General features: G+C 26.4%; 1 protein-coding gene across 2 annotated transcripts in view; it reads left to right on the forward strand.

Moving 5' to 3' along the window:
* LOC100207887 (palmitoyltransferase ZDHHC20-A) overlaps window positions 1-13,402 on the forward strand; it is a 30,424-nt gene extending 17,022 nt beyond the window's left edge. The window contains exons 7-11 of one of the 2 annotated variants that reach the window (XM_065812914.1): window positions 3,996-4,149; window positions 5,552-5,687; window positions 6,857-6,983; window positions 12,735-12,798; window positions 12,981-13,402. In XM_065812914.1, the coding sequence (XP_065668986.1) occupies window positions 3,996-4,149; window positions 5,552-5,687; window positions 6,857-6,983; window positions 12,735-12,792 (475 nt within the window). In that variant the 3' untranslated portion in view covers window positions 12,793-12,798; window positions 12,981-13,402. The remainder of the gene's footprint in view (window positions 1-3,995; window positions 4,150-5,551; window positions 5,688-6,856; window positions 6,984-12,734; window positions 12,799-12,980) is intronic. The other variant, XM_065812913.1, reaches the window with a different exon arrangement.
* The last annotated feature ends 12,872 nt before the right edge of the window (window positions 13,403-26,274 follow it).

Genomic DNA, 26,274 nt, shown 5'->3' on the forward strand with positions numbered 1-26,274 from the left:
AGGGCTGGGACTAGAAAAAAGATTGATAAAACAATATATGTGTATATATATATGTGTATATATATATAGAACCCTTAGATGTTGTCCGAAAGTTTTTTCCATATTTTGTTGACAAAAAGTAAAAATTAAAATGCAAGACCGGAATTATTATTTTTTATTAATTGATAGACTGCCTGCCTCAACCAAACCCTCAGTCGATGTAGCAGCACTCCCTTGCGGGTCAGGCTAAAAGATAGTAGATGTAGCAGCACTCCCTTGCGGGTCAGGCTATTTGTCAGTCAATGTAGCAGCACTCCCTTGCGAGTCAGGCTATTTGTCAGTCGATGTAGCAGCACTCCCTTGTGAGTCAGGCTATAAGATAGTCGATGTAGCAACACTCCGCGCATGATTTACAGTAAAAAAAATAAAAATAGAAACATTTTATTAAAAAAATTAAAAATAAAAACATTTTATTAAAAAAAATAAAAATAAAAACATTGTTTATATTGTTAAAAACATTCAGAATGTTTTTAATTAAATTTGCATTTTTGTGGTTTTTTTAAAAAGCGATTTATTTGTAATTAAATTAATGGTTTTTACTTTCGCCCAACACGCAAATGTTGGACGAAAGTAAAAAGTAATTAAAAGTGACGTATGTGTTGGCATAAGAATCACTTTTTTCCTTCCGCTCTTCCCAAAGACAACAAACTATATATATATATATATATATATATATATATATATATATATATATATATATATATATATATATATATATATATATATATATATATATATATATACACCCTAAATGTGTTCTATATAATAAAATAGTACTGGATTTATAAATTTTTTGAATAAAAAATATTTTTAGGGGTTGGACAAGACCCTTAAACATCAAACAGGTCCCTAATATTATCCAAAAAATCGTTTTCAAAAGTATGTCATTTCATGTTTGTCTCAAATGACATACTTTTGTGAAAATATATAAAAATTTCATATTAATAAAAGTAAAATTATGCGAAATTTCAAAAATAGTTATTTTTTTATAAAATGTATTGAGAAAAAGAAAATTATTATTAAAAAATCTATTTGAATTCCCTTATTTCTCTTTAAGTTCAAAAAATATAATTTTCTATATACTAAAGTTTTAGTATATATGCTAAAATCTATAAAATTAATAATTCATTTATAAATTGATTAATATTTTTGGAACTTATAAATAATTTCAATTCATTTAAGACCTAACATGTAAAAGTACTTTTACATGTTAGGTCTTAAATGAATTGGTCACTAATATTGTCAAAAAAAATGTACTTTTGTAAAAGTATTTTTTTTTGACAATATTAGTGACCTGTTTGATCTTTAAGAGTGGCACTCCTCAAAATATTTTGTATTCAAAAATTTTTTAAATCCAATATTATTTTATTATACAGAACACAATTAGGGGTTGTCAGAAGACATTTTCAAAAAAGTTGTGTTTAGCATCACTCTAATATATATATATATATATATATATATATATATATATATATATATATATATATATATATATATATATATATATTATATATATATATATATATATATTTGAAAGATGGCATCTTGTATATGAGAGTATATTATATATTATTTTAAAACATCAAGAAATACAGTTTCTCTCAATACAAATAATATTATTATATAAGAAATTTTTGCTGGGTTATGGATACCAGCATCATCAGCTTGTAAAATATTACAATAATTTTTAATCGTTATAGTTTATATAAAATTGTTACTATTGGCGTCAGCGGTTGAATGGCTTCTTTTGATTTTAAAATTTTAAAAATGGCGTCCAAAACATAGTTTTTACATATTGGCCTTCATCAAGATTAATTCCGCCGTTTCGTGCAGAGCACATGTTGTTTTGTATTTCTAGTGCCTCTCTAATTTTTCTTTCAAACTTTTTATTTTCTTCCTTTAACGTTCTTGTTTTTTCCCAAATAATATTTTCTTTGCAAAAGGTTTTATGAAATGCTAATGCAGATTGATTAGGTTTGTTTTCATTAATGCTCTTCTGATGTTGATGCATCCGCGTACTTACCTGCATTTTTGTTTCACCTATGTAAACTTTGGAGCAGTTGCATTTTATTATATAGGTTCCAGGTTGGCTGTTACTTGGTAGTTTTGTTTTGTTTTTTGATGTTAACAAAGATCTTATATTTGGGTTTGATTTAAATACTGCTCTGTACCCTGCTTTTCGGAATATTTTTGGAAGTTTTGGTGAAAGGCCTGGTACCCAAGGTAAAGACACTACAGGAAGATTGTTGCATTCTGATGGAATTTTGTTTTTATTTTGTCTTTTTTGATGAAATTAGTGTGTAATATTCCTCAATAGCTTTTCATCGTACCCATTTTCAATAAACATGTCAATTAAAAAATTTATTTCGTTTTGCAAATGATGTTTACTACAGATGGAGTAAGCTCTGTGGAGAAAACCTTTAAATATAACTGTTAAAATATTCGGATCGTGATTTGAATGCGGTTTAATTTGAATGTTAGTGATTGCCTCTTTTCGATATACTTTGTACTCATATTTTCCTAGTGTGTTATTTGTAATGGTTATATCAAGAAAGTTAAGCGTTTTTGTTTCGTTTTCAACTTCAATTGTGTATTGTATTGCAGGATGTTGTTGATTTAAAATATCTTGGAACTGTTTTGCTTTTTTGATGTTAGGAAATCTTGCATGACTATCGTCAACGTATCTTGAAAATGATTTTAGATTAAGTCAGATTAAAAACAGCATTTTTCTAAAGAGGAATACAAAAAAATATATCCAAGTGATCCTATCCCACCTCAAATGCATGGAGTAATAAAAGCTCATAAACCAGAAAAATCGTACCCTATGACAATAATTATTTCTACCATTGGCACACCAAACCACGGAATATCAGAATTCTTAGTTAAGACAATACAACCAGTCTTAAATGAAAATCCGACACGATTAAAAAACTCTTTTGACTTTATAAAAAAAGCTGAAAATTGGAATGTCGCCAACAATGATATTTAAGTGTCTTATGATGCTGTAAATTTGTACCCGTCAATTCCGTTAAAAGAAGCCACCGTTATACTTTTAGAACAATTAAGTAACAATTTATCATATAAAAACTTAACAAAACTAAGTATACCTGAAATAAAGCAACTCATAGAACTTTGCTTATATCAATGTTATTTTCATTGGAACAATGAGATTCACGTAATGGAAAACTCAGGACCAATCGGACTTTCTTTCATGGTTGTTCTCACGGAATCTTTTCTACAATTCCATGAAAATAATGCAATTAAAATGGCTTTGACAAAAAATCCTGCACTTAATCTAAAATCATTTTTAAGATACGTTGACGATAGTCATGCAAGATTTCCTAACATCAAACAAGCAAAACAGTTCCAAGATATTTTAAATCAGCAACATCCTGCAATACAATACACAATTGAAGTTGAAAACGAAACAAAAACGCTTAACTTTTTATATATATATATATATATATATGTATATATATATATATATTTATATTTATATATATTTATATATATATATATATATATATATATATATATATATATATATATATATATGTATATATATATATATATATTTATATTTATATATATTTATATATATATATATATATATATATATATATATAATATATATATATATGTATATATATATATATATATTTATATTTATATTTATATTTATATATATTTATATATATATATATATACATATATATATGTATATATATATCATTATTGTTATTTATTTTTTATTACTTTTGATGCTATTATAATTAAAAACTAACAAAAATTTCTTTATTAAGTTTTTTTATTGATTGATTACTTAATATTGTTTTAAACTTTTAGTTTTTTACTTTCAAGATTTTTATATTTAAATAATATGAAATATTTTTAACATTACTTTAAACAAAGAAAGTTTATCAATTCTTTTTTTTTTTTAATTTTTGTTTCAATAGGTGTATATTGAAGATGGATCACCATTGTCCCTGGGTGAACAATTGCGTTGGATGGGGAAATTACAAATATTTTATTTTATTTTTGTTCTATGCAATTTTGTTTACTATGTATGTGGCTTTGTCGTCTCTCAAATATTTCATTCAGTTTTGGACAGTGAGTTGTTTTTTGTTTTTAAATTTTTTTAAAGCCTTATCCATTTGTTCAGTCTTTCTTTTCCTTAAAACTATAAAAGCTGTTGTACAAATAAACCAAATCTTCACAACTTATAGTAAGTTTTTAAGTCATAATTTTGGAAACTTTTTGAACTGTAATTGTTTCTGTTTTTTAGAAGATATAGCTAGGTGTGTTTATCTTTGTAATTTTAATAATATTACAAAATTTATTATATTATAAATATTGTAAGTTACAATCTAAATTTTTTCAAATAAGTTTACAGAACAACTTTTTCTCTCTTTTTTTTTTAACTGCTTGAATAGCATTTTTAAATAAATTTACAGACCAACTTTTTCTCTTGTTTTTAACTGCTTCAATAGTATTTTTTAATGAGTTTACATAAATGTTTGTTGAATAGCTGAAAAGCTTACACACTGATTTCTGTTCTTAATTTATTTAGTATGTATATTGATTCACTTTTCCATATTAAATCTTTTAAAACAATATATAACTTAATGAATATATTAAAATAATCAACAATATTGTCAAGAGCAACAAATATTTTAGAAAAATTAGGCAAGCAAACTGAACTTAAAAGTATTTATAAAAAAACTGAATAGTACTTAAGAATGTGATCTGTTACCTTAATTTTCAAAAATTAATAATTAATTTTTATAAGCTGTGCAACCCCTTTAAGTTAATATATCTTCAAAAATAGAACAATAAAACAAAAAGCTTTTCCATCTCAACTACCACCTTCATTTTCTGTGTAAGATTCGGTTTTCAAAAATTTGAAATATTATATTCAGTACATAAAAACACACTACACAGCTTCTTGTATCATTTTTTTTTAGTGTGTGTGTGTGTGTGTGTGTGTGTGTGTGACCAGTACTATACTTGGGTAATAGTAAGGGTAATGGATTTTTCTATTCAGACTTTAAGGTTTTCGTTTTCAAAAACATTTCATCCAGACAACCTCTTTTTTATAGTTGCTGTCAGATGCTTTGTGTATGACCTAATATCTCTTATTCCTATTTTAAATTCTTTTCTAACATACTTATCTCAATATTCAATTGCAGACACCTGTTTATAGTTACATTCTTTTTGCTATTTTTGGATATTTATAATTCATTTTTGAAACAACAATTTTTTTTATTTGTTATCTATTTTGTTTATTTATTGTTTATAATCTTGTTTATTTATTTATTTTTTGCCTGTTATTTCTAAATTTTATTTTTAATGTTTTCAATTTTCAAATTATGATTGATTTATCACCATTGTTTGACTGCAGCTGTTCGTTTTTGATTTATTATTAGCAGTAGTTGTAATGAATATATGATAAATTAAATGATATTAAATTCAAAATTGTTGGAAGAATGATTTTTATTTTGTTATTTTTTAGGCTCACAGTAGCAAAAAGTCAAATAGCGACCTTCATATTTTATTTCTTTTCTTTGTTTCTGCTATGTTTTCAGTTAGTTTATGGTCACTTTTTGGTTTTCATTTGTTTTTGTTATCTAAGAATCGAACAACTTTAGGTACGTTAGTTCAGGAATGGCATGCAATCAAATGCTATTGCTGACCACGCAAATGATTTTTTTTGTTGAAAACATTGACATCAAAAAACATCAAAACATCTAAACAGTTGTGTTAGATGTTTTGATGGTTTAAACATTTCAGAAATTCGCTGAAAAAAGGAGCGCTAAGCTAAACTTAAACTAGGAAAAATATTTAAAAAACTAAAGAAAATCATTCTTTATGAAAAAGAAAACATATAAGCTTTAAAATAAAACTCAAAAAACTCAAACTCAAGACAAAAATTACTTTTTGTTATGTTTTTAATTGCATTTGAAAAAAAATTATTTTAAATCTTTTGAAACGTTTTATTAAAGTTACATAAAACGCTTTTACAAATTACTTCTAATGATTGAAAATGAAAAGAAAAAAAAAGGTTTTTAATAAATTAACAAATTTTATTTAAATTATTCAAAAGTTAAATTATATTATTGAAAAGAAAAAAATATAATATTTTTAAATTGTATAAGCATTTTTTTCAAAAAGTTGCAAAAAAAAGTTGTTTAAAAAAATAATGTATTCTTTTGAAAAAGTAATTTTTAATCATTTCATGATTAAAAATTATTGCTCTGATTAGGGAGTCAAGTTTAACAAAAAAAAAGCTTTTAAACAATTCTTTGTAAAAATAAAAACAAAAAAATAATAATAACGCAATTAAATGATTCCATTGCAATGGGAAGATTTAATTTAACTTTTTCATAATTTAAACTTAAAAAAATAATATTTTAAAAGATTTTTAGAAAGATATTGAAAAATAAAAAAATGTTTCAAACATTTAAATTTATCATAAAATATACATTCCTATTTAAAAAAAATTTAGATATAACATTTAATTTACACAAAATGCATTTATTTTGAACGATCACTATAATTAGTTTTTTAATTTTTTTAAAGCCTGTGCCTAAAATAAAAACTTTAGACAATTAAAATTTATTCATAACAGCAATTTTTTATTGCATTTAAATTGTTAAAACATCAAAACAGCCATGGTCAAATTGTAAAGAAAAAAAGTTATAAGCGTGGTTAGTAACAATGTATGATCGCACACCGTTCCTGTCCAAGCCTGTTAGTTAGATTTAAAAATATATTATAGGTGCCAAGATTGTTTAATGATGTTTTTTTTATATCTTAGAATCTTTTCGTGCTCCATTGTTTCATTATGGAGCAGATAAAGATGGCTTTAATATTGGGACTATGAACAATATTCGACAAGTTTTTGGAAATACTACATGGAAATGGTTTTTTCCCATTTTTACAACGTAGGTTTTAATATGTTTTAAAAGAGATTATTTTGAACATTGTTTTTGTAGCACTTTTTTTTTGGTATTATGTGAAACAATATAATGACATTTTAATGGGTATTTGCTAGTTTTTTTAATAATGAAAACGTTTTGCTGATGAAATCACCCAATTATAACCAATTTTGCTGTGCTGTAGAAAAATAGACATTAAGCAATGATGTTTATCTCTCATTTTTATGATAAATTGCTGAGTTGCCACATTTACAACATTTTATGACTGAGTCATCATGTTTACAAGAGATTTGTGCTGAGTCATTCCATTTACTGATTAAGTATTTTTATGAGTCATTCATAGACAAACATTTGAGTAGTGCATATAAGATTTTTACGTCAGTTAGCATTCGTTATATCAAAATACCTTAAAAGTGTGTAAATAGTAATGATAACTTTTGGTATGTGTGTGGTATACAGAGAAAAACTCCCCATTTCTGATCCACAAGACTGTTCTGTTGAATTTGAAAATGGAGAATCAGATTATGCAGAGCTTAATCAACTAAACCCTCAACATCAAAAGATCCTGTTTTTATTCCTTTAGATACTCGCAGTAGACTGACACAGGATTACACAGAATAACTTAAGTAACCTTATTAGAGACCTGAATTTGTGAATGAACACCACAAAGACTTAACTCAGTTCTTTAGTTTGAAAAATGATCTTGTATTCTGCCATGATATCAAGGAACTAATGAGTTCACTCAATATTGAGTACAAACCTGAAGAGTGGAGAATCTTTATTGTTGCTTCAAAGCTATGATGTTACACAATGGGAATGAACTACCATTAGTTCCTGTGGGATATGCTGTTCACATAAAGGATTTTCATGTTAACATCCAGCTACTTCTAGACTCTATTAACTACATTGGCCACCAGTTATCTGTGCGGATCTAAAAGTAATTGCCATCTTGTTGGAAATGGAACTGGGATACACTAAATTTTGCTTCTTTTTTTATGTGAGTGGGATAATAGAACACATTGACCATAAAAAAACAAAAGTATGGCTCTTCCAGAGTCTCTGGATCTAGAAATAAAGTGTGTGCAGCACATCCTATTAATAGACCCCAAGAAGGTGTAGTTGCACAATTACATATAAAGTTAAAACCTATAAAGAATTTTGTAAAGGCAATAATCTGAGATGGTCAAGCTTTCAAGTATCTCAAAAAGAAATTCCTAAGCTGAGTGAGACTAAAATAATGAAAAGTGTGTTTACTGGTCCACAGGTATCAGTTGGACTCAGAACTTTCCGGCTAGATATACTTGGTAGAATCCCAATAGCTTAAAAAATACTTAACAAATTAATTCCAAATTTTTTTATAATGAAATTCTATTATCATATATTTAGTTGTATTAGTGTTGAACTAATACTAGTTAAACACTGGTAGTTTATCGAAAACAAGTAAACAATTGAATAATCAGAAAAAGTTTTGGAATTTTTCCTTCAAAATCCAACCTCATATTCAAAAATTCTAAAATTGTCAAAAGTTGCTAAATCTTCAGTAGAAGACATATTGAACCGATACAAGAAAACTCAAAGTATCGAAAGAAAATGAATAGTGGAAATATAAAAAGTTTTGTTGACAAAAACAAAATAAATTTTATTATCCAGTCACAATTATGAGAAATCCATGCCAATTCCAAAGCAATCTTGCAAAAAAGTTTGAATGCAATTGTTTCCTCGTCAGAAAAGCACTCAAGAGCAAGAGTTTGAAGGCGTACACCAAGAATAAAACTTTAAAGTGATGGAAAATTAAAACCAATTTGCCATGCAAGGAAGCTTGTCAAACTTTTTAACCAAGTAAATTTATGCATTATTGAGGATGACAAAACATACTGCAAAAAGTTGCCTGGCTATCAATTAATACTATCATTCAAAAAGTGTCTATGTCAGGGACAAATTTAAGTATATTCAAGCTGAAAAGTTTGCACCGAAGATCCTTCTGTGGGAAGCGATTTGCTCTTGCAGCCTTAAGAGTGCTCCATTCATCACTTGAAAGACTTTGCCTTCTGATTTGTACATCACTGAATGTCTTTAGAAACATCTTTTGCAATTTATTAACAAACACATCAAGACAGTTATCTTTTAGCCAGATTTGGCAACAATCTACTACTCCAATAAGACAATGAAGTGGTACAACCAAAATTACATTGTCCTACATGGAGCGTACAAACCCAAAAGATGCACATCCTTCAAACTGCTCTGAGCATTGCATTATCGAGAGTTACTGGCAATTGTAAAAAGGATTTCAGTGAAATCAGCAAAAGATGACAAAAAATTTAAGCAGAATTGGATAGCAGCATCAAAAAAGGTCACTGAAAATAAGATCCATGCCATGATGATCACAGCCCTTGTATGAGATTTTATTGCATAAAGAAAATGCTTAATGCTAATATATATAACTTTAACACAACTTTGATATTTGCATCGTTAAAAGTTAAATTGTGTCATTAGTGTATTTTAAAGTACCACGTAATTAAATTTAATTTTAAACATGCTAAAATCATTAAAAATAATATAACAAAAGTTACTTGTGAAATTTAAGTTCTCTATTTAAAAAAATTTATATTTCCTTATATTTTATTTCTTAAAATAACCTTATTCTTAACATAATCTTTTGTTTCGTTATCACAACTTTTTTTTTCTTTTTATATAATAATTTTTAATAAAGATTAGAAACAATTTATAGATAGATTTTAGTTATCAATAAAATATTCGTAAGTATAATTTATGTTCATAAATAAGTCAAAAGAGCTTATCTGACATTGAATTAATTAGAAACAAAAAATTTTAAAAACATTTGTGAAAAATTTTCTTTAAAAAAAAATTCTCTCTTTTTTATAAAAAAAAAAGTTTTTTATTTGATTTGATGCATTTCTACAATGAAAAGATGTATGTTTTATGTAATGAATTAGCAGATAATAAGAAAAAAATTTCTTTATTAAATATTGCAAAACTATTTTACATTTTTTTGAAACTAAATTGATGCATCCATCATTCCAATGAAATAATGCTTTAAAATGATGTAATGTGCTTGGGCAATGATAAACTGTGAATAACAAATAGTTTAAAATATGAATTCTCGAGTATATGAAGCTATGGAAGGTTTACAAAAATATGAAATTTTTTTATAAACTGAATGAAATATCAACACTTTAGTGGATTTGAAATCTTCAGATAAAACTTTGGAATGGGGTAAAAAGTGGGGTAAAAGTTTGAAATACTTGCCACAGTTCACTATTAAAGATATTAAAAACCACAGAAAAAAAGTGCTAAAATCAAAAACATGGCCATAAAAAAAAACTTTTGAAAAAAGGAAAAGGATGTAAATCTGAACAATATATATCAGCTGATAGTAATATACTTTGTATACCCTTACTTATATATTTGTAAAAGTAAAATGCAAAGCAAGTATGAAATATGAAGTTCGTGATTTAAAGATTTTATTTGCAGACTGACTAGTTCTGTTAGAAAAGCATATAGCTCATGCCCTGCAGGAAATAGTGTTGTGTGATGGCATTATTATTTAACTTGCAGATTATTCTTTAAATTTACTAGTGTATGTACCTGAAGAGATTCAAATGTTCACAAATTCAAGCATGGCATTAAGACTACCTTATATGATCCAAGGTGAATAAAATATAAAGAAAAAAATTTAAAAGAAAATATTTGCATTTTGAAATCAAATAAATAATTTTAAATAAACATAATGGTATTGTTTATTGTGTACCTGACATATTCAGCTCTACTGAAACATTATTTTGAAATTCATTCATCATTACCAGCTGCTTCTCTTTTATCTTATCAACATCAGGTAAATGAAACCTTTGAAGTTATTACCGATATTTCCAAACTTCCAGCATTTTTATTCGATGTTTCCAATATCCTTCCTCTTTTACCTTTTGGCTTTTTTAATAATAATCATTGTTATATACCACGCAACTTAATAAGAAAAAAAAGGTTTTTTGTTGTCAATAAATCTTCTGAACAAAGTAGAAAGTATGAAACTGATACAATAACACAAAATGAAAATCCACTTTGGTTTGGTTTAAGAAAACATGATTTAACATCAAGTACTTTTTATAAAATTTATATCCACAAAAAAAAATTTGGAACTCTTATTCAGCAGTTAATTAACCCCCCAAAAACTGTTGATTTTCCAAAATTTTTACAAGAATCTTTAGACTATGCTCATACTTACGAACCACATGTTCAAGAGAAATATATTGAAATTTAAAAAAAAAAGATTAAATCATAATATTTCAGTTAAAAAGTACTGGAATTGAAATACAACCTAGTTTATTTTGGTTATCTGCAAGTCCTGATGGTCTTGTATTTGATGAAGAAGAATATTATTATGACAATTAAAAATTAACATCCCAAAACAAAAATAAAACTCAAAAGGTTTGTGTGACAATGGCTTTTATATTGGATTAGACAATGGTGAACCGTATTTTAAAAAAAAATCATCTCACTAGTTATTATACACAAATACAAATGGTAATGGAGTTAAGTGCCCTGTTTTGTGACCTAATTGTGTACATACATTTAAAGTAATCACTGTCATAAGAGCACATTTTGACGACCAGTTTTTTTTTGAACTGGTAACAAAGTTAAATGATTTTGACATCAATTATTTTCTACCACAAATAATGAAGTTAATAGTCAAAGAAATAATATTAATTTATTTTTTTTATTTTTTTTGATAAGCCAGTATAGTTTTGAAACAATTTTTTATCTATTGACATATTTTCATATCTATGAATATTTTTTCTTTTATAATAGTTTAATTGATTTTTTGTTATTTTATTTTGAGATTCTAAAAAGCGCATTTTAGATATCAATTCTTATTTGTCTTTTTCCAATAAATCAATTTTATGTTGTATTTGTATTTTACTCCTTTCAACCTCAAAGTCAATTAACTGCACTTTGTTATTAATTTTAATGTCTTTGTTTTTAGAAACGTTTTCAAAGTTTTTAAAAAGTTTTCTCTTTCTAGGAGAAGCCTTTTTTTTAGATCAATTTACTTTTTAAATTAAAAAATAGATGGCAATGCTTCCTTTTTTAGAGTTTTTCAGCCAATATATATTGATAATTAAATATTTTCATTTTTAAAATGAAACTCACATAATAAAAGCTGTATCCTTTATAATAAAATTGTCATGACTCCATTTTCTTCCTAACTGAGAAATAATTTTAGACCACTTGTTACAATGAGTGAATGCTAGTTTTTTTTAAAAGACATTTTTGTTGTCACTGCATTGATATACATAAAAGAACAAAAAAAAAAATCAAAGATACCAAATAAAAATTTTTATTATTGATCAGTGCTATTTTCAAGTTAAACCTACTAATAACATTTTTTGTGTTTATTTAAAAAAAATTTTTAGTATGGAACCTTATTTGGTGGCAACTAATATGATGCTCATCTTAATTTGAGATCAAATTTTATTTCATTTTTTTAATTATTCAATTAAATTATTAAATTATAAAATTAAATTTTAAAGTTTTTTATTTTTAATTCTTAAGAATAATACAATCTTAATAGGTATTTATGTATTACTTTAGTAATTATAAAAAAGTTTTCACATTTTAATTATTATAATGATGAAATAATTAAATAAAATAGTTTTTATAACAGATCCGAATAACATATAGTAACACTTTTAAATTGACTTAGGTTAAAGTATATTTCTAGACCTCAGTCATTTTATTTAGTGTGGGCGATGGTTTAGAATTCCCTCTTCGTTCAAGTTCTTCACAGCAGTTCATGTAAATCTCGGTAATAAGTGATTTGCTACTAAAACACAACATTTTTTTAAGTCAAACTTTTTCTTTTCACCAATATTCATGAATTTTATTGTTTTGTTTATCAAAAATATAAACTTTTTTAAATATATCAGCAACTTTATACAAAATCATGTAAGTAAAAAAATTATTTTTGAAATTTGTTTTAACTTTTAGTCTGGGTAACGGTTGTACTTACCTAACATCAAGATCCCGAAATTCTGAAAATACAGGCTTGTTGCTTTCTAACAACGACGATGATGAAGATTCTTCACATTTATCACCACACACCCCTAGAGACATTCAACAATCTGTTTACACTTCATCTACATTTGTTAATGGTGACATAAATATTAATTTAAAAGACGTGGGATCAGATGATGAAGAGGAGATCTTTCATAAAAATAAACTGAGATCATTGTATAGAGAAACAAATGAAAACTTGGGTTAAATGTTTGTTGATACAAGAAATGCATGATTAAAATGAGAAATACGCGTTCGATTTATTTTTATATAATTTTTGTATTTTTTCATGACTTTTGCATCATTTTATCAGTTATCAGTGATGTACCACTTATGCAACAATTTTAAATTAAAAATTGTCAATTTTCTTGGCTGCAAAGTAAAATGAAGTTAAGCATTTTTACAAAAAATATTTCTCTATCGCATTTAAAGTTATCAACATTGGGTCGTTTTCTTAACATGAAGATATTAGATTTACAAATTTTTTTATTTTTTATAAATTTTTATTTTAGGTTTTTGGTTTTTTTGTTTATATAATGTTTAAAATTATTTTATTACTGTATGTATGTCTCTCTTTATTTATATATATATATATATATATGTATATACATATATATATACATATATATATATATATATATATATATATATGTATATACATATATATATATATATATATATATATGTATATATATATATGTATATACATATATATATATATGTATATACATATATATATATGTATATATATATGTATATACATATATATATATAGATATATATATATATATATGTATATATGTATATACATATATATATATATGTATATACATATATATATATATATATATATATATATATATATATATATATATATATATATATATATATATATATATATATATATATACACACACATATATATATTTTTATTAGATCTGGACAAAATTTCCCATCCACCCTTTTATTATCACCCTAACTTGTATTGAAAACCTGAGAGTATCATTTAACCAACTTTGAACATTTAACGAAAAAAAAACGTTTCAAATTTGAATCTCAAATCAATCAGTTTATACATGCATTACAGTTTACATATTACATCCTGTCCACTTTTTTAAAAAATGTTATTCTCACAGAAAAGTGATCGCAATCCTCTTATTATAACTTGTGATAACTTATATAAAAAATATTGTTAATTTGTTTTATAATATTTGAATTTTTTTAATCGTTAATTTGATTGGTTAAAACAGTGCTGTGAAAATTTCAAGGTAATTTAAAATGAGGATTTTTATTTATTCAAAAAATATTATTCCCCGACAAAGTTTGACTAAACGGGAGTTTACTGTAATGGTTTAATTTATTATTTTTTTATTTCTATTATTGATAAACACATTAATGAATAAATGATCATTAATGAACAAAAAATAATAAAAATTAAAGGTTTAATTTAATTTACAAAACTAAAGTTTGTCTTCAAAAAAAAATTTTATTACTCAATTTTGCAAATCGATAGCTTAACGGATGATGCGGAAGTTATCGGACAAATCCTAATTTCATTATTTGAGCATAATAATTAGTTTTTGTGGTTTTATGCGTAGGCATAAACGTTCTATAAAATATAAACTTTATTACTTGAAACACAATTATTTAAAATGAGGTTAATTGCAGCTGAACGAGAATCTTTTCGAAAGCGACTAAAAATGTTTTCTGTAAATAAATCTAATATAAAAAATAAAAAAAATCGTAAATCATTTTGAAAAGGAAGGATTTGCTCGAAGTACAATATATGATAACCTAAAAAGACTTGAAACTGTTCAATCGTTTTCTGATAGAAAGCATAACACAAAATCGCTTCTAGTCATCGATGACGAAAAATACTTTTGTTTTGCAGGGGACAACATGCCTGAAAATTCTAGATACTACACAAACAACAAAAAGACATGCCCAGAAAGTGTTCGCTTTATAGGAAAAGAAAAATTTCCAAAGAAATTATTAATGTGGATAGCCATATCTGACCGTGGTATGTCCGAGCCATTGTTTCGCACTTCCAAGGCTGTAGCGATCAATTCATCAATCTATATTAACGAATGTTTAGAAAAACGACTTCTTCCATTTATTCACAAGTATCATGGAGACTTTAACTATTTATTTTGGCCAGATTTAGCAAGTTCTCATTATTCTAAATTGGATGGACCAATATGTCTAATACGTTGATAAAGAATCCAATCTCCCAAATGTGCCTCAAGCACGACCAATTGAAAATTTTTGGGGGCATTTGGCACAGAAGGTTTACGACGGAGATTGGCAAGCTTCAACAGAGCAAGTTTTGATTGATCGCATTAAACTAAAACTACAAGAAATTGATTTAAACTTTTTACAGTCGCATATGAAAGGCGTCAGAGCAAAATTGAGATCAATTGCAGATGGTGGTGTTTTTTCATATAAAAAATAATATATTTTTATTAAAAGATAAATGCTTTATTTAATTTTTAAAAAAATCAATTCATCAATCTATATTAACGAATTTAATATTTAAAAAAAATATAATAGTAGTTTGTTTTTTTATTTATAAATAAGTTATTGACGTTTTTATTTTGTCCGATAACTTCCGCATCACCCGTTAATCCGCAAACAAGCCAACTCTATTTGTATGAAATGTTCAGGAACAACAAAAAACTGAATAATTAGATTATTAATTCAGAAATAGGTTTACGATTAAGTTTTATGGATATTTAATTTAATTGATTACTTAGAAGGAATAATTGGAGTTGGCTCATTTTAATAACTAAATTTTAAATTATTTTGGGAGTTGGCTCATTTTCCGTAGATAAGATTTATTGTTTAAAAGTAATTACGCATGATATGGAATATTGTCATAGGTCTTGAAATTTCCTGTTTTTATTTTTCAATCTTTCGGAGCACAGTTTAGGCAACTGTTCAATATCCTTAGTTATAAAAGCTTGTTACGACGCTGCAATAGCAACAGTCACTCATTTGTAAACCTTAGCTTATATTAGATGTTGCCATCCATGTTATACTGTAAGCTACGAATGTCAGTTACCTTAAAAATATTTTTTTCTGTTAGTAATAAATCCAAATACCTTTAAGTGAGAAAAATCTAAATATTTAATAAAACAATACCTTTGCGGTCCCTTTTCATTTTTCCAGGTCTTACTTATTTATAAAATTTGATTGAGTCAAATGATTTGAAAAATGAATGCGTTAGGTAAGAAACATCATAGGGTTCTGGTTTTTCTGAGCGCTTCTACAAATTCCATAGTATTCTACAGGTACATTAATAACTTTATTTTTTAGTTTTTTCTCTATACACGCATGCATTGAAAAACTGGTTGTACATTAACTGTAAAAACAAATTCTTCGTGTTCTTTGTCTTTCTGTTTTTCAAATTGTGCTTCATTTTTCCTTGTATGTGTTGGTTGTGGTCTGGGTCTGATATAAAGCCAAACTTGGAATAAAGCAATATTTTCAGTCTCTATGGTGTTTGTAGAATCTTGTTACAGACAAATGGGCAATGCTGTTCGATAAACGCCATTCAGACACATAAAAAATTATCAAGGGATTTTTTTGTAGACCATTCGGGTAAAATATATTTCTTAGAAGTTAATTTGCGACAGTAGTGCAATTCCATTTTCGGAATCAAAAATCTTTGAGTGAAGCTACTTCTAAATGAAATGGATTCTCTCTAGCCTTCGGTGATTCTACCAATGATACTATTTGGTTGATAATTGACCTTGGTTATTTCCAACCCAACATGGATGATTTTCCAATACACAGAGTGTTTAAGAAAATTGTCTTACAGACTCTGTACAATTTTTATTCTTTGCTTAAATAATACTCAATTGAGCTAAGTCTTTTGGATTTTAAAGCATCATTTCTGTCTCTCGGTCGCTTGGTAGGAAAGCATTTGGCCAGACTATCAACATACTTCTTTTCTCCCCAAGTCATCTTCCAAAAACTTACGAAGATTTCCGTTCGATCTGTGACTAAAATTTCCAAACATTGAAATTTTTTGTTTGATGCGCATTTACACCTTGGTTTCAGCATTTTTGCACTGATGTGCCTACATCAGTGATCACTTTATCGTCTATTCTTTTGTGACCAATAATTTTTGTCCCTTTTCTTGATTGGCAAGATTTTTCTGATCTTTCCATGTGGATCTATCAACCTGACATTTTTTTCTCCATTTGACTTTTTTTGTTCCTCTTTCTTTTTTTTATATATAAATATATATATATATATATATATATATATATATATATATATATATATATATATATATATATATATATATATATATATATATATATATATATATATATTTGTATATATATATTTCGTCACCTTCATAATAAATTATTTACATTTTTTTTTTTTGAGTTAAGATGTGAAAGGAGCAGGCAGAAGACAAAAGTCTTATCATCCAGACCCACAATCATATAAAAAAAAAATATTACAATCTCAGTAAAATAATATTAAATCCTTTTAAATAAAAAGTGTTACATTTCTTTTTTCTTTTCTTTTTTTGAATACGATACAACTTAAAATAAATAAAATATAAAGATAAGTAATGATGTAAAGGGTGATGTCGCTTTTTAACAAAAAGAACAGTTAAAAAAATAAAAGAGAATAAAAAAAAAAAAAATAGTATTTGACATACGTCATAATCAAGTAACTGTTTTTTAAGATACTTTTAAAAGTTTGAATTGACGTTGTAGTTTTACTTTTATTTGGGAGAAATAAGTTCCACAAATATGATCCTCGGTAAGTTATTGAGAATTCAAATTTTTTTAACAAAGTTTTTGGTACCTGATAATTAAGCAATGAATGCTTTGTTTGATATTTATTACCTATAACAAAGAAAAGTTCTTCAAAAATATTGCATATGATATTTTAATCTAAACACGAATAAAAGAATATTACAGACATTTAATTGGTAAACATTCAGCACTCCAAGCTTTCTAAGTAGTGGATTGGCACTGGTTTATTTATTAGCATTTAATATTAGGCGACTTGCTTGTTTTTGTTTTTTTAAGATAGACGTAAGTCTTGATGGTTAGTGCTTGCCCAAGCAATGTTACAACAAATAATATAGCTATGAATATATGAAAAGTAAATAGATTTTAAACAATTTTTATCCAACATATATCTAGTTTTACACATAAATCCAATACTTTTTGAAATTTTTATTTTCTATTAGATTAATATGTTCTTTCCAACTTATTTGCTCATCAATTAAAACGCCTAAGAATTTAACATAGAATGTCCGATCAAACATCAACAAGTTTTCTATTGAAATATGCGGGAGTTTTAAGGCAACGTGTCAGATTTACATGATTTAGAAAAGAGAGTATATTTGCTTTTGGTAGGGTGAAGAGAGAGTTTGTTGGCAATAAACCATTCATTAAGGTTATCAAGTTCACAATTCATAGTGGTAAAGATTGTCTTAATGTTAGAGTGAGTATAAAAAAATTGAGGTCGTCAGCAAAAAAATTGAAGTTTAGCATACTAGATGATAAGTAACATCGTTGATATAAACAATAAAGGCTCTAGAATAGATCCTGCGGAACTCCGCAGGTAATGTTTTCTAATTTAGTGTAGGTTTTGTCATAAGATACACATTGTTTGCGATTTTTAAGACAAGAACAAAATCTTTTAAAATTATTATTTTTGACTCCATAACTTTTAAGTTTGTAAAGAAGAATATCATAGCCCACAATATCGAAGGCCTTTCAAGAGATCAAGAAAAACTCCATTTTTAAATGAAAGATTAAAAATTAATGATAAGTATTCAATAATACCAAATTCTTTTTTACAACCCTAGGGCTTATGCCATCAAGACCTGCGCTTTTGTTTAGTTTTATTATATTAAAAGCAAACCGAAGTTCATTAGGCAATACCTCAAGCTCTTTCATTACATAGTCTCCTTTTAGATTTTGAAATTTTTTTTCATCATTATCAGATTCCGCGTCTGAGTGATCAGAATAGGGGACCAAGGGAGCGTTATAACCTCTTTCATCGCTTATGTCATTTTTTTTTCAATGGGGAGCTATTAACTATACTGTAAGGTATTTGTGGATCCTGACTTGGCACAAGAGCTTGACTGGAGACTCCAATCCCACTTGTGGGTGTGTCATGCGTTGGGAAAATCTCCTCATCGAAAACAGTAGTGTAATTTGGAAACAAAATCTTCGTCAAGGATCAAAAAAGGCATTGTTTCGATAGAACTGTCTTTATGAGAACTTGAAAAATCACTTTGCATTTCTCCACTACAATTACCAATGTCTTCGGTAAATGACATTCTAAAAAATCAAGTACATTTTAATCATTTCAAGGAATTCATGTACTTAAGATTCATGTATTCATACATTAAGAAATAACTACAATGTGATCAAATACAGTATTAATAAGCACAAAGATTTGATTCTGAAAATAAATAAGAGAACAAAATAGTTAAGTGCAACATAATAATTCACAACTTCATTCTGCAAATAGGGTAAATCTATTGGTAACGAAAAATGTAACTATCAAATTTAATTAAACTGATTTTGGGAACAAATGTGCTTTAAAAAGTTAAAGTGTCTTACCTTACATTGATTCAGGTCCTTACATATAATGAAAACTTCAAATTTATATTATTTTAAGAACCAAAACCAGGATTATTATTTTAAGAACCAAATTAAATTAAACCAAGTTAAAAACCAAATTAAAAACTAAATTAAAAACCAAGATAAACAAAACTAAAAACCAAAGGATTCATTATTTTAAGAACCAAAAGCTGTTGTAAAAGGACTCCATTATCTGACACTTTACAATACAAAATGGCCAAACTGGCGGGATTTAGCTGGATTAGTAATTCGTATTTTGTAAGCCTAGAGTTGGCTGGTATGTGTGCGGGTGATATAACGTATTTATAATTTTATTTGAATTTTGGCCGTTTTGCGTATCATTAAAAATTTGAAGATTAACAAAATAGCATCAAAACCGGGATTTCGAACAAACAAGGAGTTGACTGGTTTGCAGATTAAGCCATCGAAATGCAAAGAATGTGTTTTGCGAGTATAAAGTTATATTTATGTGTATAAATATTTATGTGTATAAATTTGTGCTTAAATAATTTCGGGTTATTGTTTGAGACTTTTTCAGTTTGTGTCAATATATGTACTAATCTGCAAGGCATCTGTGAATTTAATTGTCTATATATACTATCAGTTAAAATTAACATATATAATATGTGTATTTTATATGATAAAAGTAACAAACAAAAGCTATATTTACTACTACAACAAAATATATTTTTGAAGCATTACCACGAGAATGACGCTAAAAAAAATAAAAAAAACTTTAATTGGCATCGAACTAATTTAATTTGAAATTTTTTTTCTAAATATCTTAACAGCATTCAACAGAAATCCCATTGAAATGGTTGTCAAAAATATCATCATTGTATTAATGTAGATATTAGGCCTCAAATAAGTAAACTGAAACTTAAGGTAATTTTTGTTTTTAAACAAGCTCATAAACGCAGGGAAAGAAAGACAAAGGTGCTGATGCGCCTCGGGGCACCAATTAGATTTTTAAATGCTTCAGATAAAACACTTTCAGGTATTGTGCAAACTCCAAACTTAAGTATGTTTCTAAAGTAAAAATGTTTCGCAAAAAAAAAAGATGTGTGATTGTTGCGGTAATATTCGAGTTCTAAATATAATTTCTATTTTTAGTTTTTATTTTTACTTCAACCAAGTTTTTAAGCAATTTTTGATACTAAATTTTACACTTTTTGAAACTTTTACAATCATACTTATTAAGTATCATTTACAAAAGTTTCAAGACAAAAGTATTAAAACAAATTACTAACATAATATTAAACAACATAGTATTAAAACAAATTATTAACATAATATTAAGCAAACTAATAGTGGTAAACAGTCAGTTATTCAATTTTTATTAATATAAGAGTATTTTGAAATTTCGTGATTGAATTTCAATCACATCATTTTGTTCGGTAGTTGTAACAGTATCGAAAACAGCCAAATTGATTAATCTCGAAAAGGGACTTTCCGGAATAACATCGAAATTGTAAAAAAAAGGAATACTATCAAAAATTCAAAAAACGGAATTAGATTGAAGTTTTGAAAAAAGGAATAGTATCGAAAAGGGACTTACCGGAATAATATCGAAAATGTGAAACAAGGAATAGGTTCGATTCCAAAAGCAGAATAAATAGAAGGCCAGTATTTTGCGGTTTTGAATTAAAGTGGAGTAATAATACTGTAATGTTGTATAATTTATACAATATAAACTAAAAGCTCTATTAGTAGAACAAAAAATATTGAATGTTGTGTTGTTGGCTATTTATAAAACAATTTAAAACAAGATGTTTTGATTTTATTTACGTTTAATGTCAACAAACCATAAAAAGTTACACAAATTTTAGTCAAAATCAATAAAGACTTACAAACCATAAAAAGTTTAAAGGATAAAGTTATTTGTAAATATGCAAAACTATATGCCAACTAAGTCATCCGTAATATGTGCAAAAAAATTTCAAGAAAAAAATACTTTATAACAAGAAGAGCAGGATAAAAGATCCTCCTTAATAAAACAATTAAAAAAGGTAATTAAAAAATCCTGATTAATAAAACAATAAGAGCATGCTAAAAAGTCCTTTTTAATAAAGATTATAAGCAATACCCACTCTACCTCCAAATACCATGGCAAAATTACTATTACATGTAGCCATCTAGTAATTTTGTTCCAGAATGTTTAACATTGTAAATACTAAAAAAATATTGAGTACACAATTTTAAATACATTGCTGGTATGGTATGTAGCTACCAAATGTTAAAAATTAATTATCATATTGTATTTTACAAGATGTTATTTAATAAAATTTCCATACCAGAAGTTATTGAATTTATTATACAAGTTGCTGAGAGCTTAAATGAAAATATTTTACAAGTTGTCTATTATCTTTACATAACGTTTTGTAAAAGTTATAAAAATGTCCTACATATTTATGTTGGAACACTCTCCTACTTACTTACAAAATCATGCAGAATCTGTTTGGTTTGATTTGGTTTTTGAAAAACTTAAAAAAAATAATAAAAAAATTAGAAAATACTGATAGATATGCATTATTTTAGTGTTATACTTCCATGCAATTATTCAAAGCATACATTATATCACCATTAAAAATTATTTGGAAAGATTTTTACATGGCTTTCTTTATTGAAAACACATTCTGGTAATATTGACACAATAGAATATGCAAAATTATTACTCAATATTGGCCCAAAATGTAGCAAGATAACTGTTTAATATTTGATGAAATGTATTTACAGAAATATACAGAATACTCTGAACTTTGAACTAAAAAAACTTAAGTCTAAATTTTTCAAAAATGGTATAGGGGAGACCGGAGCTAGTTGGCCGCAGGGGTAAGTTGACGAACTGCGTTTATCTTGAGAGCCTTTATCAGAAAGCGACAAAAATTACACAGAAACTTCCTAATTGACCATTTCATCATTCACTGTAGTATTGACAGAATTTGCGCATGCGCATGGGAGATATTGAGATTTATGCGTTTTTTGGACAAAAACGTAACTTTTAGAACATCGCTTTTTTTTTACTTTACAAAGAAAATAGTTAGTCGTATGAAAAAAAATTATTATAAAAGTTCCAGTCACAATTGGTTTACTATATCTAGTCAGACTTTTTTTTCAAAGCTGCCGTTTTTCAGGATCTATAGACTGTTTATTAAAAAAAAAGCTTTCGGGGTAAGTTGACAAATTTTTCACGGGGTAAGTTGGCTCATAGCATTTATTATGGAAAAAAAATACATTTTTATAAATTTATTATTATTATTTTTTTTAATTTTTAACAATATTGAAAAATTTTATTCTTACAAAAAAATTATAAAAAAACTTTTTTTAGTTTTTTTTTTCAAATATAATATAAAAAGTGGACTACTGTTTGACTTTTATACGGACTAATATTTGGTACCAGCTAAAAGTAATATTAAATTTTGGGATAAATTTTTGCAAAAATTAGTAGTAAAAAAATTTCTATTAATTTTGCACTTAATAGTGCATGAATAATCATTTTTAAAGTTTGCGCTGACTTACCCCGTGGTGGGGTAAGTTGGCGCAAATTTTTTTTTTTTTTTTGAGGGCCCGGAAAGGCCCCAAGAATTTTTTTTTTTGTAAAAGAATGCAAATTTTATAAGTTACCCTAATCCATACTCTTTAAGACTACACTTTAATATTTTTTAAAAAATGTACCGTTAGGGCTACAGAGCTCATAGAGTAAAAACCGAGCCAACTAGCCCCGGTCTCCCCTACAATAGAAAAATGCTAAGAACATTCATTAAATAATAGGAACATTCCGTACATAATAAAAACTGCTTCAATTATAAAAATTGATAATAATTGATTGAGAAATGAAACCATTGAAAATGTGACTATTTTTTAAACAGTAATTTTGATGTGCAAACTTATATATTATATTGATAAGTTCTTTAACGACATTTGGGAATATTGAGTTTCTTAAAAGTTTCTTAAATTTCAAGTTTTAAATCGAATTGAATTTCATTGCACGTGCAAATTAAACTGTTTATTGTGCATGTAAATTAAACTGTTCATTTAAACTGCTGTTCTCCATTTTTTATAATGCTAACTTCGTGTAAAGTTGATGCGATATTTAGGTGAAAAGTTAGGAAATATTCACCGAACTCTTAAATAAGTTTCTTATTGAAAAGTGACTTAGTATTAAAATTTTCTTAAGATTTTCGCCTAGTACTAGTTTTTTATGAAAAAAAAAAAAAGTGTGATCAGAAAATCATATTTTTGATGTTAATCACTAAAATGAGTTTTCGATCTTATTCCGTTTTTATTGTTTTCGACATTATTCAGAAAATCACATTTTCGATGTTAATCAGTAAAATGAGTTTTCGATCTTATTCTGTTTTTATTGATTTCGATATTGTTCCGTATTTGTGAATTTCGATATAAAAACTTTTCGATATTATTCTGAAAATCACATTTTCGATCTTAATCATTAAAATGGGTTTCGGTCAGTTATTTTTCGATATTAATCATTTTTTCGATCAGTTAATTTTCGATGCTATTCCGCTTTCCCATCTTGTTCAGTTTCATAAAAACTCTCATCTCTAATGATTTTCATTCGATTACGGCGCCCGACAGTTGAAATTCCACAATGTGAAAAATTTTTTCAACATAAACCTGCGATGCTGAAAACAAATCTTCCTGTTAATTTAGTCGTTTAGTAAATGAAATTAAACGAGTTAGGGAATTAAAAACATAGCTCAAACAAAAATGTCATACAAGTTAGTTTCTATTTACGATCAAGTTTATAAGTTCTTAATAATAACTTCCATATCAATTTCTGAGTAGTAAAGAATCCAAAAAATTATTTTTCTGAAAATATTGATCTTTTAAAACTTTTAAAACTTTATTTCAATTCTTATAAAAAAGGTAGAACAAATTCAAAAAAACCTTATAAAGATGTAACGGTGGAATGCCATCTGCAAAAAATCCTTTTAAAATTTCGTCATTAAAATCCAAAGATTTTCAGATTACTCATTATATTAGGTGTGGTATGGATAAATCGGACGACATTGAAGAAGTGTTTGTAAGGTAAGCTAAGATTTTCCCATCAATTCTTAAAAATACAAAACTTTAGTTATAAAAACATATTTATGTCGTGCAGCCGTTTCACAGCTCTCCGATAAGTTTAAGGAACTTTCTTAAGTAAAGAAATAAAGAAAACTTTGCTCGTTCAAGAAATATTACCAAAATATAACTTGTAAGTTTAAAAAATTACAATTTTAAAAAATTTTGTTATGATTATGTTAAAAATAAATCTTTGACTAACGCTTCGTTAAGTTTAATGAAGAGATAACAATACAAACCCAGGATGGTTAACTTTAACAGGATATAAATTTAGAATTTATTATTTTTTTTCATCCTTAATTTTTAATGCTATTTCTTCATTTTCTTTCAAATACTTCAGTTTCATTGATCTACGTGCTAAGGTGAGCACGCACTTTTCATTTTGGCAATCGTTTGTGTTTGCAACAACGTCATTTTCTCTTACAACGTGGTTAGCTGAATGTAAAGCAAAAATTATTTCTGTGTTGCCAATTAGTTACGACACTAAGTAATTTGACTAAATTACGATAGCGTTTATTAAATACTGTTCTTTGTACAACTAAAAATATTTTTGCGACGGGAGCCGTTTTTGAATCAAATGGCATATTTTGCTACCAGTCGTCTTTTGGTGCGAAAACTAAATTTATCAAACTCTTTTGATAGTCAACTTCTTTTCCTGATTCATTTATTGAACGCTTATTTGATTGCTAGTGATTAAACTAAATTGTTTATTTTTATACTGAATTAGGCGAAACCTGATTTCTATTATAATAATAGAAATCAGGTTTCGTATATGTAATGCATGCCACAATACCGCGTTTTTTCAAAATTCATAAAATATTATATATTTTTTATAGTTTCTTCTGATGCTAAACTCAATAAGCTACTATTAGTATTATTACAACTAGTATTACATAGCTGCATTAGTATTATTAACTACAATTAGCTACCATTAGATCTGTCCCATTAAAATCTCATAAATTCAAAAAATCTTAGTTAGGGTAACCATCCCACCATCAGACATGTTTGTAGTAAATCACTTGATTTTCAGACACGTGATTTCACTCTGAGTTTTCCATTAATTTTTTTGTTTTGTTTAAAACTTTGGCTTCAGGAAGTATAAACACTAATAGAGATGTATAAATTATACATTTCAGTGTAAACTTTTAGTTAAGTGTTTTGTTTGTAAAGAAGTGTTTATAAAAAATACAAGAAAATAAAAATTTAGATTAAAAAACAGATTAAAAAGCAAGTCAGTTTTAAGTTTTGGACACATTTCCTTGTTTTCAGGGTTAGTCAGTTTTTTACTGTGCCTCTGGAGAGGATTATCTGATCTTTTTGTTGTCAACTATGCTATTATAACAAGAAGACATTCTTGGCATCGAGATGATTTATGATAAAGTGAGATGATTTATAATAAAGTGAGACAATTACGATAAAGTGAGATGATATATGATAAAGTGAGATGATTTATGATAAATTGAGATGATTTATGATAAAGTGAGATGATTTATGATGTGAAACAAAAAAAACACAAA

Source organism: Hydra vulgaris, chromosome 12 (genome assembly GCF_038396675.1).
Source record: "Hydra vulgaris chromosome 12, alternate assembly HydraT2T_AEP".
NCBI classification, from domain to species: domain Eukaryota; kingdom Metazoa; phylum Cnidaria; class Hydrozoa; order Anthoathecata; family Hydridae; genus Hydra; species Hydra vulgaris.